This window comes from Camarhynchus parvulus, chromosome 6, assembly GCF_901933205.1.
Source record: "Camarhynchus parvulus chromosome 6, STF_HiC, whole genome shotgun sequence".
Lineage (NCBI taxonomy): Eukaryota > Metazoa > Chordata > Aves > Passeriformes > Thraupidae > Camarhynchus > Camarhynchus parvulus.
The window spans coordinates 22,590,785-22,608,668 of record NC_044576.1 but is presented as its reverse complement, the minus strand read 5'-3'; the positions used below and the strand labels follow the sequence as shown (position 1 = coordinate 22,608,668).

The following is a 17,884-nucleotide window of genomic DNA, read 5'->3' as shown; positions in this document are numbered from 1 at the left end:
GGGGCGGGGCCCGTCCCGAGCGCACCAATCAGAGAGCGGCAGCGCGGGCAGGGGACCGGCGCGGGATCAAGGCACCAAACAACCCTTCCTCCCTCGGACGCGGAATGGCGCTCCCGCCCTGCACTCCGCAGCAGCCAATCACAACCACGATCGCACTGCCCGTCCCGCCCTCCGCTGGAAAGAAACCAATGGGAGACGCAGCTGCTGCAGCCGCTCAGCCAATCAGCGTCTGAGCGCATTGAAAGAGGAAGAGTGGAGCCCGTTAGCTCCCGCCCGTGACCTGCGGCCGCGCTGGGCGTTCCGGCCGTGTGGGGCGTTCGAGCCGTGCTCCTGGCGATGCTGCCGGCGGCGGCCGCTCCCCTCCTCCGCTCGGGCCCCGCCGTGCCGCCCGTGCCATGACCCGACCGCTCGGCAAGGGGCTGCCGTCTCCGGGCCCTCCCTTCGCCATGTCCCGCCGCCATGTTACGTCGGCGGCCGCGGGCAGAGAGGCGGCCCAGGAGTGCAGGTACGGGCGGGGCGCGGGAGAGGAGCGGTCGCGGTCGTCGCCAGGCACCGAGCCCGCCTAGCGCGGCGCCCCGGCTGCCGGTGTGCACCGCGCTGCCCAAGGCGGGTGGCGGGGGTCGGCTCGGCGGGGGTTACCGGGGAGCTCCCCGGGAGCATCGCCGGGAGCCTGCCCCGGTGTTGCAGCCGCCGAGAGGCCCGGCCGGGGCCTCCCCATCGGAACCGACTCGTGGTGCCGCTGTTCGTTGGCCAGGGGGTCCGGCAGCTTCCAGGAGTGTGAAGGGAGTGTCCAGCCGAGTTCAGGCTGGCATTTCCAGCGCATCCTTCAGGATGCCGGGGCCGTCCCCCGTATGCCCTCCCGACCCTGCCCTGGCGTTACCCAGCCCATCTGCGGAGCCCGGTGGCTCCAGCGGTTCGGTCTAACCGAGAACTTGGGCTGTCGGTTCAGCTCCCGAACCTGCTCCTAACGGTTCTGGGGGACACTGCCCCGGGAAAACACGGACTGTCAATGACAGCCTTAAATAGTGTGTTTATAGACTTGACAAACTTGTCTGCTAACCCGCAATTCAAATTTTGCCAAAGATTTGAGGTTTTTCAGAGGCTGCTGTGCTGTTTCTTGCAGAAAGAGACAAGTCGTAATTTTCTTATGCTGTTAGTAGCACCTTACTTTGTTCAGATCCTCTGTTTTGATGGCACTGTCATTTAAATGAAGGGGACAGGGTAAAGGTTTGTAGCCTGCCCTGCGGCCACGGGAGCCGGACAAATGCCGGCGAGCCGCTCCCGGTGTGTAGCCGGAGGTGACCACAAGATCCGCCACTCCCGGGTTCTCCTCGGAAACCCTCGGGTAGTGGTGGCGCAGGCCAGAGCGTAGCTACGAAGTCCGAGATAAAGGAAGGAGAGAGTGGACACTCGTATGGATGCCAAGGAGCTTTATTTCCCAGGCGGGACCAGGGACGGGTGTCGCAAGAGAAGGGCTTGGGGAGGCTCTGATAAAGGGAGTGGGCGTGAGAGGAGGAGACACGAGGTGAGCGATAAACGAAGATCAGGGGAGGAACGCGGTACACAGCTGGACCAATGGGGATCACATAGGGGAGGGAAGAGGCTCTGGAGGCAAATCATACATCGGGTAAGGGATGACTGACACGAAAAATTATCTAAATAAAGGGGGGGGGTGGTTACAATGATAGACAGGGGAAGTGGGCAGCACCAGGAGGGAGGAGATAAACTTATAAGGGCATAAAGGGAAGGATTAAGGGGTCAATCACCTTGAGGGACAAGCCATTGGCGGGAAAACGAGGGGCAAACAACTTACTGAGAAACCGTTGTGAGGGGAACCGAGGACTAAACCATGTTTTTAACTTATAAAAGGGATGACCAACTTTACAACCGAACTCATATAAACATTTTAAAACACACGACGCCACAAACGTTCACTTTTTCAATCTTTTTGCCTAAGAAAGTGAATCGAAACTGCAATTTCGGTTTTGTTGCAGTTGTCTGAAAGACTGAATTTTTCTTTGTGAGTTTCTGTTTTGGCTGGATTTTTTTGTGTTTTTCTTTGTTTTTGTTTTTGGGTGTTTGTTTTTGCTCTTTTTACAGAGCTTTTCAAGATGCTCTATGTTATCAAAGATGTAGTAGCTTTTTGTAGTTTGTTCCTGTGTTATGAGAATGTGCTATCTTGGAGCTATTGCTAGTGTTTCCAATACAGCTTTTTAAAAGGATTGTTTTTATCCAGCCAGAGATAACCACGATTATGGCTGTAAACAGTTAACAGCTTTTACAAAATGCTTAGGGGGTTGTTTTTTAAGACAAGTGAAAGTATTTCCTCCTTCCCTCTTCCCTTAGTTTTGAAAGGCCTGGAAGGTCTGTTAGGTTCATCTCCTGGTTGTGCAGCTTTTTTCTGTTGTTGGGTCAGATAATCAATTTATGGGTTTTGCATTTTCTTTTGGATTTTTAGTGGTCTCCTTGGTGTCTTAGTCGAACTGAGATTTCACAAAATATGGTGTGATAATTTTTATTTGTGCTAAAAGATCTTGCTGAGTTTATATCGATTGCTGAAAAGTGTTAACCAGAGCTGCATAGTGGTTCAGGAAGAGACATTGAACAACTGTGATTTTCCTGTTAGCAAAAGAGTGAAACACAGGAGCCTTCTACTAAAGGGTGGAGATTCTCCTGTGAAAGGTTTGTGTACAGTTCTGGCCCCATTCACATAGAAAATCACAGTTCTCCTTGTACTTTCACATGTATGTGAAAGGAAAGTTGGACGGCCCAGTTCTTTTTCATGTTCTTCCTTGTACTGTATTGAATTCTTTCTTTTTTTCTTTTCCCCACCCTTTGCTTTTGTCTGAAGTTTCTAGTACACTTCCTTGTCTGAGACACAATACAGAACTTTGGCTGGACAGTTCCTTGCACTCCAAAAAGCAGAGGTACAAACTCAAAGGAGAAAATATTGGTGGATTAGCACCTCCAAACAAGCTGCCTAAGACAAATCACTCGCCATGTCTTCATTCAAATTAAGCTTGAGGGAGAAGGGAAGTGCCTTCATTCCCTGTTGTTTTGCAGGATTATGGGATAAACAGCAATTCTGTTACAAAGCTCTTGGATTTATAATAAAAGACAGAAAAAGAACAATATGGGAAGGACATAAGCAGTCATTTGGAATCAGTGGCTGTGGAAACAAGGACAGAGATGGCAGAAGGCCTTGGGTTTTGGTTTTGTTACAAGCTGCCCCCGGAGGCCAGAGTAACTGAGGTTCTTGTTAATCGATCCCTTGGGGCAGATTAGAGGGAAAGAACACTGAATACTTGGTGTATATATATATATGCCCACTTAGGGTTTATTTTAGGATAATTTGGTTGCAATGGAAATGAGATATGTAGCCATTTTAGTTGTTATCTGTAGTATATAAAAATATAAAGATACCACTTAAGGAAATATATAAGGAAAAGAAAGAAAAAGCAAGGATAGGAGTAGATTGCAGAGATATCACCACCATGGAGCCATTGATGAGATTTGATTGTTGCAATTCCAGTGTCTGCTGGGCAAAGTGGAACTTGCAGTCTTGATCAGTCAGGGATATGGGAAGGCCCCAAAACGTAGAGTTCGGTGGGTTAATGGATGTTCAGGTGGGAATGCCCAGGTACCTCCCTTGGAGAGGGTGAATTTAACACTGTCTGTTGCAAGGCCCCAGAAATGAGTCTGGGGGCCCTTCGGGGGTCTTCGATGGTTTATGACCCCATCTTAGACCGGTGTTTCTCACATCATGTTTTCTCACATTATGCCTTATCAGAAGGGATAAATACCTTCAGCCTAAGTGTGAATATGCCAATACCTCCCCCTGGGTGGGGGCTGCTGTTTTACACCTGAGCCAGTTGTGTAAGGGAGGACATTGGTGTGATAAAAAGCATTTCCCCATCCCTGCAGCCTCTGTGCCTTATCCTTTGTCCCTTCTCTGGCTCAAGCCCCAGCTTGTTTTGTCGTGGCCGTGCTCCGGATGTGGGCGTACCCCCTCTTCTGTATTGGGCACATCAGAGGTTTCAACACCACACACAAAAACCCTTTCCTTCCCTCCTTGCATTGGAGGATGCAAACCTGGGCCTCAGCAGTATTGCTGGTTTGAGTCAGTGACCTTTGACATTTCTGTCCCTCACCGTTTGTCTGCAGGGTTTAGGTGCAGAGAGGAATGTTGGTGGTAGTTGAAGAAGAGATGTGGCCTGCCAGCAGTGCTTCATGTGCAGCTGGGGCTTTAATGGGGAAGAAAGAAGTGTACAGTAGCTCAGTTAGGAAAAGAGGAGGGGTTTGGAAGGATAGGCAGTGTGGAAAGCTCTGGGCACTGGATGATTTTGCAGCTTGAGAGCAGCCCAAGCAAGCACCGGGTGTGTCCTGGGGAATGCGAGGTGGAGAGGGCTTTGCTGTGAGCAGGTGAGGCCAGTGTGGAGTGCAGGGAAGTCTAGGGCAGGAAAACAAATCAGTCAGCAGCAGTAACAGTGAATAAACCTGCATTTAAGTCTTTGGTTCTTCTGCTGAACTGAAATACGGGGATCCTGTGCGCTGAAATTTTTCTGTTATTTGAAAGTAGCTGAGTGATATAAGCAGCAAGAGTTCTTAGGCTGCAAGTTGAACTCTACTTGAACTACAAGGCTCTGCTGAGTAAGTCAAAGATGGATTATAGCAAAACCTGGGGCTAACAACCTGAACATTAACAGTTGTTAGACTAGACAATGTTAATGGCTTAAATATTACTTTAAAATTAACAGCTGGAGTGGACAGCCCATAAGTAGTGGTACATGAACAGTAGACAGCTGTATTTACAACATGGACCACAGAACCAACAGAAATTCCCTCTGAAACAGCCTAAGAGGGTGTGAATATGACCACCGAGCACCACTGGGTAGCAAAACAGTGAACCAATGAAGACTGACAAGACCCCAGACCGTAAAATCACTATTGGTCTGTACTGGTGGGTACTTTAGATTGCCCAGGGATTTCTGTTTGTGGCCCTTTTTTTGAGGCACCAGCTTAAGCTACCACCAGGTAACTGATTTGTGCCATTAAACCTGTCTAATGGAGTTGAGAGCCTGGTGTCCAAAATTTAACACTGTTGCTGCAGCTTGTGGGAAGAGCACACATATTTTGTCCTATGTCAAACTGAGCTGGGACAAGCTGGAGGCAGCCAGTCTTGGACATGTAGTTTCTCTGCTTTCTTTGGTAAGCCAAACCCAGTTTTGTGCACCCACAGATTCTGATTACTTTTGACTGAGTTACAGTATCTTCAAATATCAGTGGTTGCCAGTATCCCGATTTAAGAAGTATCAGTGCATTATAAACAGCTTTTTGTATTTCTGTAGGTGCTAGCAATGCAAAAGCTGTGTCAGAAAATGAAATATTGATGGTTACAATCTTAAAAGAAAGATTCAAAATGAGATCCAACTTAGTTTCATTTTTTGAAGTTTGTCATCTTCATATTCTGCACACAGTCCTGATAAAAGTAACCACAGTGGGTTCTTCTGGCCTAAACTTTTAATATGGTTTCTGAATCTTTGGGGACACAGTCGTGTATGGAAACTTGTATATGTTAGCTTAGTTTCTGGAGTAAGTAGATTTTGCCTTTGTTATCACTGTTACTCAGGCAATAACAATGTAACTTTGCCTTGGAAGGCACTGAAAGGCAACAAAACTTGGGACCAGCCTCTGCTGTTCTTGCAACTACGTGAGCAATTGTGCTCACATCAATACTTTGAACTTCCACGCACTTCAAAGCAGGCACTCAGTATAGCCTTAAAGTCATTAGCAAGCAGCGTGGAGGAAGATGAAGATACCAAATTCACAGATTCTCATGTGTTTTGTTGCTCGAAGTGCACCTTGTTCAGCCAACCTGCCCATTTTTAGAAGTGCTGTTCTTCAGTGGAGAACGCCCTGGTGTTCTCATGTCCCACTTGTTCTTGCCAGCAAAAAAACCTCTGATTTCAAGCTAGTAATTACCTTGTAGGTGGCTGTAGGCTGCTCTCTGTTGGAAGCTGGGTGAGATAGATGCTAGCTTGGGTTAGCAGCTCAGAGTGATGGTGGACATGGGGAGGTTGTTAAATGACATCGTGTCATCACATAATGTGCTGGTGAGGTCTCACCTGGAATCCTGGGTGCAGGTGAGGTCAGTCCGATTCAGGACAGCTTTAGTTTAAGGCGGAAAGGTGGTTAAGATTTACCAGGATTATAAAGAAAACAGTTGGAGTGAGGAAACTGACAGGTTTAGCTTCATTAGCCAAGCAGAGTGAAGACTAGAAGATGAATACAATGATGATGCTTTTTCTGATTTATCAGAAGTAAGAGCTGCTGGCCCTAAAGAAAATGTGTAGAAGCAATTTATAATATTCTAATTATGTAACATTCACTGAATGGGCATTTATTTATTGTTCTTTTATAAAGATAAAATTATGTTTTCTCTTCAGAAACCAGTTGATTACGGAGTTTTTCAAGCCAGTTTTAAGTCCAGGTAAATATATTTTTTTCTAAGTGGAAGATATTTATATGAATTTTAATTATGTAAGCATGCAGAATGATAATCCAATTTCATTCTGTAGTGGAGCAGCAGCATAATGAGTATAGCTTACCAAATGTGTCAAAATGAGCACATTTAAATTTTTTCTAATAATGTAACTGAAAATATCAATTTCCTGTTTTAATTAATTTCTTTAAATAGTGATGTAATTATTATTTCAAGTTCTGTCTCATGCTTGAGGCAGATTGTTTATAACAACTGAAGCTGCATCATAGGTCATGTGATTCTTTGCATGGCAGTAGCAAAACTAGATGATTAAGTTAATTAATTTTGGATTATATGTGTGAGAGAGAGAAAATATCAAGTAATACACTATAATAAGGTTTGTTGTTTTGTTTTTTGGGGTTTTTTTTCCAATATAATTTTTGTGAGTAATTGGTCTTTTTTCTCCTACACCATGTCCATAAAGAGAAAACTCTGCTGTCCTCACCAGACAAAGGAAATGTAAAAGATGAAAGAATGGGACTGTCTGTCTTATGCACTGAAGGTTTTGAAAGGAGTTCATCTTCTCCAAAGAAGGTCAGAAGAAAAAGATGCCAGACCAAACACCAAATGAGTCCTGTGGTAGGTGTCTTTTGGAAAAGAATGGAGGAAAAGGACAGTGCAAACATGTCAGAGAATGGCAGAGTGTGCAGGGCCCTGGCTTTGTTGTAGCCAAAAGTTGTGATTCAGAAGCTCCTTATTGCTGCAGGGTCTTAGGGGCATTCCTTGACCAAAAAGGAAAAGACTGCCTTGCCAGAACAGGGAAGAAATGAAAAGTGTCTGGGTGTTAGGAGAGCACCATTGTCTCGTGGAAATAATTGGGAAGAGAAGAATGACTCCACGGATCTCACAGACTCTGACAAATGGGTTTCACCTGCAGAAGCTGGTATTTGCAAAGCCTGGGCTGGAAAAATGGCACTGTGAGCACCACATCTTTGTGCTCAAGCCAGACTTCCCCACTGCCCTGCTCTCCCACTCATCCTGCATTTAGATTGTCACTGGAAGCTCTTTGCAGAGAAAGGGAATGGGAGAAGCAGAAACTGAAACAATCTGAGCCATATCCTGTAAAACCATTCTAAGGAATGAATGTTTTGTATCAGATGTTTTTAAAGGAGTTATTAAAGGTGGAAATCACTGACCCATTGTGCATATGAATTTTTAAATTTTTAGATTTTTAAAATTTTACACAGTAAGATCAGGTTCTTGGTGCTGCCTTTTTAAAATGTAACAAGAGTTTATGTTCTTTTCCTATTCCTTTGTAAGTTTTAGGTCATGCTTGGGTAAGTTGGTTCTTAATCATTTTACAATCAGTGAAAAATCCTGTTTTAAAAGCAGGGGAAATATTCTGGGCTAGATGCAAGCATGGAAATGCAATAGAAATTGTAACTTGAAATTGTACTTCGTAGAAAAAGATGCCTTTATCTTAAATGCCTTATCTTGTGTTTTCTTACAATGTAGCTTAGGGAGCAGACTGGCAAATTTCTGCTATTTAGAAGTTGCACTTACGAGCAGTTCAGATTTATGCATTTAAGCCACAGTATTTAGATAGAGATGGGAGTGGTCCTATTACAAATGTAGTATTTAATAACAGGTCGCTTTTAATCTGAAGGAAAAAAATCTATAATTTGGGTTCTGGAGAGATCTTTGCAGCTGTATTTAAAATTTGTCTTGAAAATAGGTCCATTAACATATTTCTGGGGGTATGTGGAACTAAGTCTCTGCTATGTTCAACATTGGTTTTAAAAAGTATAATTATTTTTTTTTCTCCTTCTGCCTTTATTTTTAGGGAAATGGATGTCCTGTAAGAAAAATAATGCCTTTTGGTTCAAGGGAGATTGCCTCAGGTATGAGCATTGCTGTTAATATAGAATTAATTAATTGAATTCATCACTTCATGTCTATTTTTAATGGCTTTTTTTCCTTGAAATTGTTTTCTATTTTCTTTTACTAAAACAATAATCACTACTGAATAGTCAATGTTATTTCTAATATATGGCTGGTTTGAAGAGTTTTAAAAGTAATTTAGGATTTTAGTGTAAAACACATTGATTGTAACTTAATTAGAATTTGTGATATTACATTGTCTTAAAACCTTGATCCCAGATTTTTTTTTTATGGTTTCTCTTGTGTTTTGGATAATCCACATTTTCTGTGGTGGTTAATAAATTGTGCCTTTTTAAACTGGTTTTTTAAATTTAAGCTGGTGTGTTGTTTTTTTTTTTTTTTTTTTTTTTTTTTTGACCTTTTTAAGCACATAATTTTGTTCAGTGGGTGGAGACTCATTAGACTCTTTGCTGCTCTTTTCCTAGTTGACTTAAAAACAGAAGTTAGTTTTTAAAATGGTAAGCTGTTACATGTTTGTTTTTTAAGACAATTTTTGTTACTGTTTTGATTTTTTTAAACATGATAATGATGTTTTATTTTTTTCTCCAACGCTTCATAGATGGCCCATCTCAAGCAAGGCTAACGCAGGTTTTAGAACATGAGGCGTCTTCTCCACAGGCGTTTAGAACATCATCTGAGATGGCCTCTGGGGCACCAAAGAGCCCAGCTGTTCCTTCACACTTCCTTAAGGTGTCCTTGGGGCTATCCAAACCAAGAGACTCTCCTGGGAAGAGAAAACACTCTGCTGTGAGTGTGGATGTAGATGGTTCAGATCAATCTGAAGTGGACAACCCTGCTTTTCGATCACCAAAATGCAATAATTGGAGGTGTGGTTTTGTAAAAAATATCTTTTTAAAGTCTGCTCATGATGATGTTCTGCAACTCAAGGAGCCTGGTGCTCTGTCTGGACATGATTTGACTCTTTCAGAGGAACTCCTCAACTCAAGCAATGAAAAGGAGAAAAGTAATTACTCCACTGTAGGTTTGTCATCTTATTCTGCACACAGTCCTGCTAAAAATAACCACATTTCTGTTGTGGATACCAAAGAGAATCAATTGCAGCTGGCTAACTCATGCTTTTTCTTGGAAAAGTCACTTCCCTTTTCTCAGGAAAAAAGTACTGTGTTGCCTTCTCCCCACCACTTCACACAAACAAAAAGCATGAAATCCCCTCTCCAGGTTGCTGGCTTACCTCAGGTATTGGATGTTAGGAAAGAGCAAGATAAAAGACCAGAAAGACACGAACGGAATAAAGGACACAGTATTCAACCCAGCAGCAGTTTTTCAAATACAGTCCCTGAGATTTCTGAAAGTACTACTGATTCCTGTAGAGTGGAAATCTCTGCCAAACTTGGACTGTCCCCAGAGACTGGCAAAAGTGTTCCCCTTTCATTGCCTTTGGAAGAGTCTTTTGTGGACAGCAGCCATGAGTCTTCACAACCCTCGGGAGAAGTGGAAGATAAAACGAACTTTACACACAAGTCCAAGCTGAGCAGAAAATGGCAAAGCAGCTCTGAGAATGAAGATGACATTTTGGAATGCATTCTAGATGATGATGATGAAGAAGAAGCATTAATGCCACTGCACAAAATGCTTAATTCAAGTCTCAAACCACAGGCAAGAACCCTGGAGGACTCCTTTGACAGTGTTTCTCAGGACACTGTAACTCCATTGCTGAAGCTTCATGTAAGTTGGCTAAAAACCAGAAAAACACATTCTTTCAAGTATTCTTTTACAGATGTTATTTGCAAGAAAAATAATATAGATTTTGGCACAATGCAGGGCCCAGTGGGTGCTAAGTTATTACCCCACATTTCAAATTTTAGGAGAATGAAATTTTGTATAGTAGGGATATACCACCAAAACACAGACAGAGGCCCAGGTGGATGGAGACATCTCATACTCAAAAATAAAATTGCCTCCAACCTCACCTGTTCCATCTGGCACATGCAGACAGCAGCTTGTTCAGGTGTGCCACAGAACTAATTTCTGCTGTTAAGCTCAGTTTTATAAACAAATGACAAGCTGCTTGAGCAGCTAAGATACCCAGTAGTCTTCTAGTACCTATTGAGTCAGGATGTGTGTGACTGCTTGGTAATAGTTACTTTACATTAATTTTAGTCAAAAATGTACCAACACTCAGCCACCTCTTGCTGATTCTCATTATGCCATTAAAGCTATAGCAGAGTATAATGAGATAGCAGATAATCAGCTCTATGTTGTGTTTTTATATGATTTTCTCCCTTATTCATAATGCATGATAATTCAGAATGATTTGCCTGCAAAGCTGCTTACTTGGCTTAAAGGTCCTGTGCTGCTGTGCAGTTACAGTGTAGTTGGACCAGGGATGTACTTGTTACTGTGCTTGTCCTGGGAATGGCTGAAAGATGGTTTGTGCAGCCAGATTGATTTAGCTCTATCCCTTCTGGTTGTTTTTAGGAGTTCTGTTTTTGCTCTTTCTCCCTCAAAGTTAGGAGGCTATGTTTAGAAAATGTGTGCAGTCTAATGTTTTTGTTTTCCTAGTCAGGTAAGATTTTGATGAGCTGAAGTTAACTGGAGGGAATTGATACAGACATTTAGAGATCTGTGTGCTAGACTCAGTCATATATCCTTGCCACAGTCTGTGATTGTCAGAGATCTGAGTGTGTGGTGTTTTCTTTGGTTGTATTTCATGGAAATTGGAAGTATTTTAGGATTTCAAAAATCTGAATGAATTCTGTTCACAAGGGATAGATGATGTCTTTGAATCCCTCTGTACAGGATATTATGCTGAGGAATTGGTGTTTTTTAAAATGAGCTCATTTGTTCAGTAAGAACTTGTCAAAGAGATACTGATTTTGAAGTTTTATTGTAAAATGATGTTTTAATAGGGAAGGTCCTGCAGTGGGTCTTAGTGTGGCATTCCTGACGGTACAGGTTGGGAATGGCTGTATTTAAACAAAGATATTTTGTACTGAGCCTGGCTGGGTTGGAATTAATGTTCTTTATAACAGCTGTATGGTGCTGTGTGTTTCAGACAAAACCAGTGTTGATAACAGATCAGTCTTCTACCTGTTGTGGAGCACTACTTGCACAGCATCAAGGCTTTGTCTTCTTCCCATGCTGCCCCCATAGAGCAGACAAAAAGCTGGGAGGGAACAGAGCCTGGTAAACAGACTCTGGATGACCAGAGGGATATATTCCATGCCTCATAATGTTATACTCAGCAATCAAAAAACCAAGTGAGGGGATTTGGTGTGGCATGTAGCCACTGCTCAGAGTGTAGCTGGGCATCCCTCTGCTTGTCAGAGGTGCTGAGTGACTGCCTTTGAATAGCTTTTTCTTTTCTTGCTTATGCCTTTTCCCTTACTAAACTGTTGTTAACCCATTAATTCTCTTGTCTTTGCTTTTCTTGCTTTTCTTTTCACTGCCCTGCACCACTGGCTGGGGAAATGGCCAAGCTGTGTTGTGGTGCTTAGCTGCTGGCTGGGATCAGTCTGTCACTACTTTCTAGAGTGGTAAACAAACAGCAGAATACCTGTATAAATTCTCTCTTCTGCCTTCCCCTCTCCTCAGGCTTTTCAATCTCTGATAGGGTTTATTTGTTGATTGAGTTACTGTCTCCATGGGCAGATGTTGAGGAGCCATAATTATTTAATCTGTTCTTATGATTCCGTTATCAAGAGTGTTATAGATCAGACTTGTGTGGTTTCATATGTATTTCACAATCTCAGCCAACCTGACTACCTGATTAATGGTTAAGCCTGATAAACATATGCAGCAAATGCTTGTGGGACATGTGTGTGACCACAACATTTGGCTGGCCTGTTCCTGATATAATTAATGACCAAGTAAGACAGAACAGTTAAGAACAGTCCTAACATTTCCATGACCATGATTTTTGCATATATCCACATTCTTCCCTTGTAAGAACGGATGTATGTGTACATTGGAATAAAGGTTTGATTCCCTGTTTGTTCAACAGTTTGCTTGGCAGATATTGACCAAACATAAAATAAGCAAAGAAGTCTTGCATATTTCCCCCACAAAGACATGCTGCTTGTTACATTTAAGAGATGACTGAACACCAGGGTGGCGTCAAAAGAGCTGTGCTTGTCCAAAGAATGGAATCATGGCCATAAAAGTTTTCAAATCTGTTGTCTGCTACAAGCTGAATGAAAGACTGGCTACTTAAAAACAAGCCACTAGCAGCATTTGTTAAAACTTTTTGTGTGTTGTTCTGTTTATTAGTGCCTTAATTTGGTTTTATATTGGGATTTTAATCAGAAGTTTTCTTTTGTTTGATTTATTTAGAGATCATTTAGCAAACACTGGAATTTTGCCCTCTAGGGACTCTGAAAGTGAAAAAATTCTGAGTAATTTTTGGAGGTTCTTGTCTCATGCACAAGAATGGGGGTTCCCAGGGTCTCAGTGGATCGTAATAATAGTAGAGTTGTGAGGTAAAAGGCTTCTGATGGTAACGCTCATGTAAAATTGTCAAGGGACTGAGAAACCTAAACTGATAATCATCCTGTTTTGCAGGGTCTCCTTTAGGTTTATATCTGCATGTAAAATATCATTAAAATTAGAAGAGGTTTCTATTTTGATTATTGTCTAATAATGAATTGATGGCTTATGGTATTTTTTAAATGTCTTGCTATTTATTTACAGCTTTCTAAGACTCCTGTTATAAGCAAGGTGTCCTATGTGAACAGCTTAGATCATCTCATCGAGGAGGATGAAGGAGATAGAAGGTTTGTTTCTTAAAGCTGGTTTGAAAAATGTGGGATGGTGTTGTAGAAGCTTGGATTTGCCTTGTCTCCCCAGAACTGATGGAGTTTGATCAGCAGCAGGCTAAGCTTTGCCTGCTGATGTCACCAACATACAACTGAATGACAGGACCTACAAGTGTTGCTTAAATGGTAAAAGCTGAATGACAGGCTCCCTCCAAGCAACAGGGAATTATTTGTGCTGCATGTGTTTATCCCTGAAGAGCCAGGCTAAATTTACTGATGCCTTTGTTTTAGGTCACTGAGCCAGCTAGCAGCTGCTGGTCAGGCATGGAATAGAAATATTTATGTAGACTGACTGTAGTAGTTTTTTCAAAGGCATTTGCAGCTCAGTATTGGTTGCCAGATTTTGCAGCTATGGGTGTCTTGAGTAGTTACACAGGTCAGTGGACAGAACTAATGAGTATTCTTAAAAGAGATCTTTTGGGTAGGAAGTGAAATGTGGTTTATGTGTTAATGGCAAGTGGTGGTGATGAGTATATGTGTTTAACTGCTTATGTGATTAACTATTTTGATTAAAGAATTTGACCCTGGTAACTATGGGCTTACTGCCAATGGAGTAGCAGATACTCCTGTAACTAATAGTGTTTAGCAAATAAAATACTTGTTTGGTGCTTAGAAAAAAGTAAACATTCAGCCACAAGATCGAAAGTTTTGTGTAATTACAAAAACTTTATCAGAGGTTGGTTGAGTATTTGTGTCTAACAGGCCAGTGATTGATTGTGCTGTTGGAAATTCATTAGGTTTTGGGAAAAAATACTTTGTGTCTTAAAATAGCAAGATGCTTGGGTTTTACACAGTTGCAATGCCTCACATGGTTTTGCTGTGTGTAAATGGCTCCTGACTCCAGGGTTCACGTTCAGAGCTTGGGTTTTGTTGGTTGTGCTGTAAATATTAAATGGTGACGGTATGCTCTGCTGCCACTGTTATTTCAGGTTAGAGGAAATAGCGAAACAGTTACAGGAAGACATAGAAAGAGAGGACAATGCTTCAGATGGAGAAAAAGAGGACAATGCCAATGGAGATGATCTCCCAGAAGAACACAGGTCCTTGCAACTCCAAAACCAATGAAATATTGATATCTGCTTTTCTAGCCTTTTTTTCCCTAATCTCTCTCTGTTTCCAGCAATTGTTAATATGTTTAATGAGAACCATTTTAAAATCTTTTGGGGTTGGGTGGATTTCCTTGGGTGCAACTGTATTTTAACAATTCAGCTTTCACGTAAGACTGATGTGTTCATAATCTGCAAATAACTTTCTCCAGCAGGAAATAGCTTCTCAGTGTTTGAATTGATAAAAGCAATTTTGAATTTCACAGGGCCTTTATGAAGAGATTTTCAGTAGCAACTTATGTCATACCTGACAAACACCCTGGAGAAGATTTATTTGATTTATCAGCTGCTGGGAAAATCTTCACTCAGCATAACCTTGACTTGAGGAATTTTCACTTTGTCCCTCAAAATCGTATAGAATATCTGCTTGTGAAGTAAGAATATGCTCTTCACTTTGCTGCGTTTACTTGTACAATTTTCTTGTTATTTTTAGCAGTTTTAAGGTACTGTTTAATCTTTGCATGCAAATGAGCTCTGTCTTACTAAATAGGCAAGACTGGTTCCCTTTCCCTGGAATTTTCCTTTCTGAGTTAGCTTTACAGAACAGTAAATTGTAATTTGAAGCTTCCTTCTTTCGTCCTCTGGAATTCTTGAAAAATCTCTTAAAGGAGACATGAGGAACCAGCTGTTCTGGCCTCTTCCATATTTCTACCACACTGGGCTATCGTTGATTAACCCTACCAGTTTGTGGGAGACAAAAGCAGAAGTGAAATGTTATAATGAACACAAGCTTAACCATGTGCAGACTGAAAGACCTTTGTGGTTACCTGTTTGTGACCTTCTAGTGTTACATTATGTCTGCTGAAAGACTTTTGGTGCTTCCATCCTGGATGGGCCTGGCACTTGGGGCTCCCTCTGATAAGGATTGCAGAGGGTCAGGATCTCTGACATCTGTTAGATTCAGTCACTGAGCCACCGGTGTGTCTCTGTGTACATAAACAACTGCTCTGTAACCCACAGGCATTTCTCCTCTATATTTATGGGGCTGTCACACTACAAATAGCTGGACAAATACTTGCCTAATGCCACAAGTGAAAATCCTGAAAATTTCTGGGTATTTCATTTGGTATTTTATTCCAAACGTGCATCTGGGGAACTGAGAGAGTTCAGTTACTCTTCAAGGATTTTATGTACGCGAGTGTGCGGTTGTGGGTGTGGAGAGGTGGAGAGTGACTTCTCATCTCTTGAGGAAGTGGTGGTTGTGATACACTCCTTTGGCTTCAGGCCTTTCTATTAATGTTTTGAAGATCACGAGGGTATGAGCTTCAAAAGCATCTTGTAAATCAGTGACTAGATGAATGAGGATTAAACTGATCATCCCTTGCAGAAGACAATTATGATTTAATTGCTTATGCATTCAGCCCAGTTGGCAGGGCTGGCACAGACTGGCTGCTCAGTTGGCACATGGAGGCCTTACCAGTCAGGCAGGTAGAGGGTATATGTAGGAATTAGGACACAGATCTCTTGACAGAGTTATCTGATTTAGTAGACAGAGAGAATAGAGGAGACTAAAGAAGGGTGTGTGGGAAACTGGACATCTTTAATTCAGCTGCTTTTGGCATCCCTAACTTTCTAGGGAAGAATCATAGAATATCCTGAGTTGGAAGGGACCCACAAGGATTATCAAGTCCAACTCTTAAGGGAGTGCTCCATGTGGGATTTGAACCCATGAAGTTGGTGTTACCAGCACCCTGCTCTGAACTCATCCTGGTGACTAAAGCTCCAGTAATTCAGTAATAGCAATGGCATACTTTCTGTTATCCCAACAGCTACTGTTTGCACTCCACAGATTTGCACAGTGAGATTAGGCTGTGGGATTTTAATTGCATTAGTTTGCTCTCCAGACCCTTTATTTAAAAGGGAATTTTAAAAATTTTGGAAACAATATTTTTTCTCTCTTATTCTGAAATTGTTGGTAAAGGTCATTGAACAGTTAAAAATCTTATTAAATAATCTCATTGAGCATAGCAGGCTGTCTATGTAGTCAGGCATAGTGGTCATAGTACAATAGTGTAAATCAATGTTTGTTGGAAACTATTATTCCCTAATAATGCAGATGTTTCCAGACTATATAGTATGGCTTAATAGAGAGAAAGATAGTTGTTCTAAAGGACATTTGTAAAGTTGATTGCTATTAAAAATCAAGGCTTGATTAATATGACATTTTATATAAGTCATAGCATAAGAATAACATCTGTTTTGCATATTCAGATCTTTCTTTACTGTTGATGATGATCTGAGGGATGAGGAAGTTCTTATGTTTTTGTGAAAGTGATGATGCAACCACTAATCAATTTCTATCCTCTTTCCTTGCCCCCATTTTTCTCTTACAGTTCTAGTATAACACAGCAGCTTTTTTTAGCTGTTAATGGCATTCTAAGTTCTGCTTACCATGATACACCTTGTCCCATACCAATTCTGAAGTGGCTCTTTCAGGTAAGTCTGTGCTATTCATGCAGTTATCATAACTCTGTGCGTGTGTAATATTTTTCCTGGAAGCCAGTTGAAGAACTTTGTGAGTCTGTTCCATTAACAACTTTTAAATCAGATATTATTTTCTCTCCTGGGTTCTGATTTGTTCTCCCATCTGAAGTACTTTGTCACTAGGGGTGAAACAATTGAGAGCCTTTTCTCCACACTCTGAGTGAATGCAAAGCTGCCATGTCCATGTTCATATATGCTACTGCATTGAAAAAGGACACAGTAAATGAGGAAAGGTGCTGTTGTCCACATCATGAGCAAATGCTACTCTTATTTCCTTTCACTCTTAGAAAAACAATACATGCTGCAGTGTGCAAAAGTGCAGAAGTACCATTTTCTACATATATAATCTTCTGAATCATCAGTGATACCAGCATTGTCACATAACTTTCATTTGGAAAAGGTACCTTATGGCTCAGGAAGAAGCCTGGAGTCATTCTCAAAGGAAATGTGGTGACTCTCTCCTTTCAAGATATCTGTGTCAGTCTCTGAATCACCAGGAATTTACACAGTGCTGTTACTCACAAAAATGCCTCCCTCCAGTCTCCATTCTGTTATTAATTGCCACATTCTAACTGCACCTGAAACAAAAAAGAAATCTGGACCACCTGGGAAATTGTAGCTTCAGTCTGTTGACTGGCTTTCTACATTTGCCAAAAGCAAAACGTTTTACTTTTCCATGTCCTTTCCTCCAGCCAGTTAAAAAATTGTTTTCCTCCTTTCTGTGAGCTCTGGTGTTCCACTAATAAGGAAGAAGTGTAAGCCAATTGAGGTCACTTACAGAGCAGGAAACTGTCCAGCACCTGGGGGAGAAAAAGAAGTTTTTGTAAAGCCAGTGAAGTGCTCCAGGAAATCTGAAGTGTACTTCATAAACATGTTTTTGTAGTCAGAAGTTATGCGAAAAACCAGGAATTCATTGTTTGGGTTTAGTATTGCGTATGTCCAACTTGTCTGTGACTGGAAAAGGGTGTAGTTTAATTTTTTTGCCTTCAGTCCTGCTCAGGGAGCTCAATTTGATCACAGATACAAATGGGCTCCAAAGGGGTATGTGATGCTTTCTATTCTCTTAACCCTCAGAACTTGTTTACAAACCAACGTGG

At 41.8% G+C, this 17,884-nt stretch overlaps 1 protein-coding gene across 5 annotated transcripts in view; it reads left to right on the top strand.

Annotated features, from left to right (window-relative positions):
* Positions 1 to 240: 240 nt before the first annotated feature.
* SLF2 (SMC5-SMC6 complex localization factor 2) overlaps positions 241 to 17,884 on the top strand; it is a 30,146-nt gene continuing 12,502 nt past the window's right edge. For all 5 annotated transcript variants that reach the window (XR_004060850.1, XR_004060851.1, XM_030951544.1 and 2 more), the window contains exons 1-9: positions 241 to 505; positions 6,447 to 6,490; positions 6,966 to 7,120; positions 8,325 to 8,382; positions 8,982 to 10,108; positions 13,073 to 13,155; positions 14,127 to 14,237; positions 14,510 to 14,677; positions 16,637 to 16,739. Coding sequence is in view for 3 of the 5 variants with exons in the window: in XM_030951544.1 (XP_030807404.1) it covers positions 396 to 505; positions 6,447 to 6,490; positions 6,966 to 7,120; positions 8,325 to 8,382; positions 8,982 to 10,108; positions 13,073 to 13,155; positions 14,127 to 14,237; positions 14,510 to 14,677; positions 16,637 to 16,739 (1,959 nt within the window). In the remaining 2 variants the exon portion in view is untranslated. The remainder of the gene's footprint in view (positions 506 to 6,446; positions 6,491 to 6,965; positions 7,121 to 8,324; positions 8,383 to 8,981; positions 10,109 to 13,072; positions 13,156 to 14,126; positions 14,238 to 14,509; positions 14,678 to 16,636; positions 16,740 to 17,884) is intronic.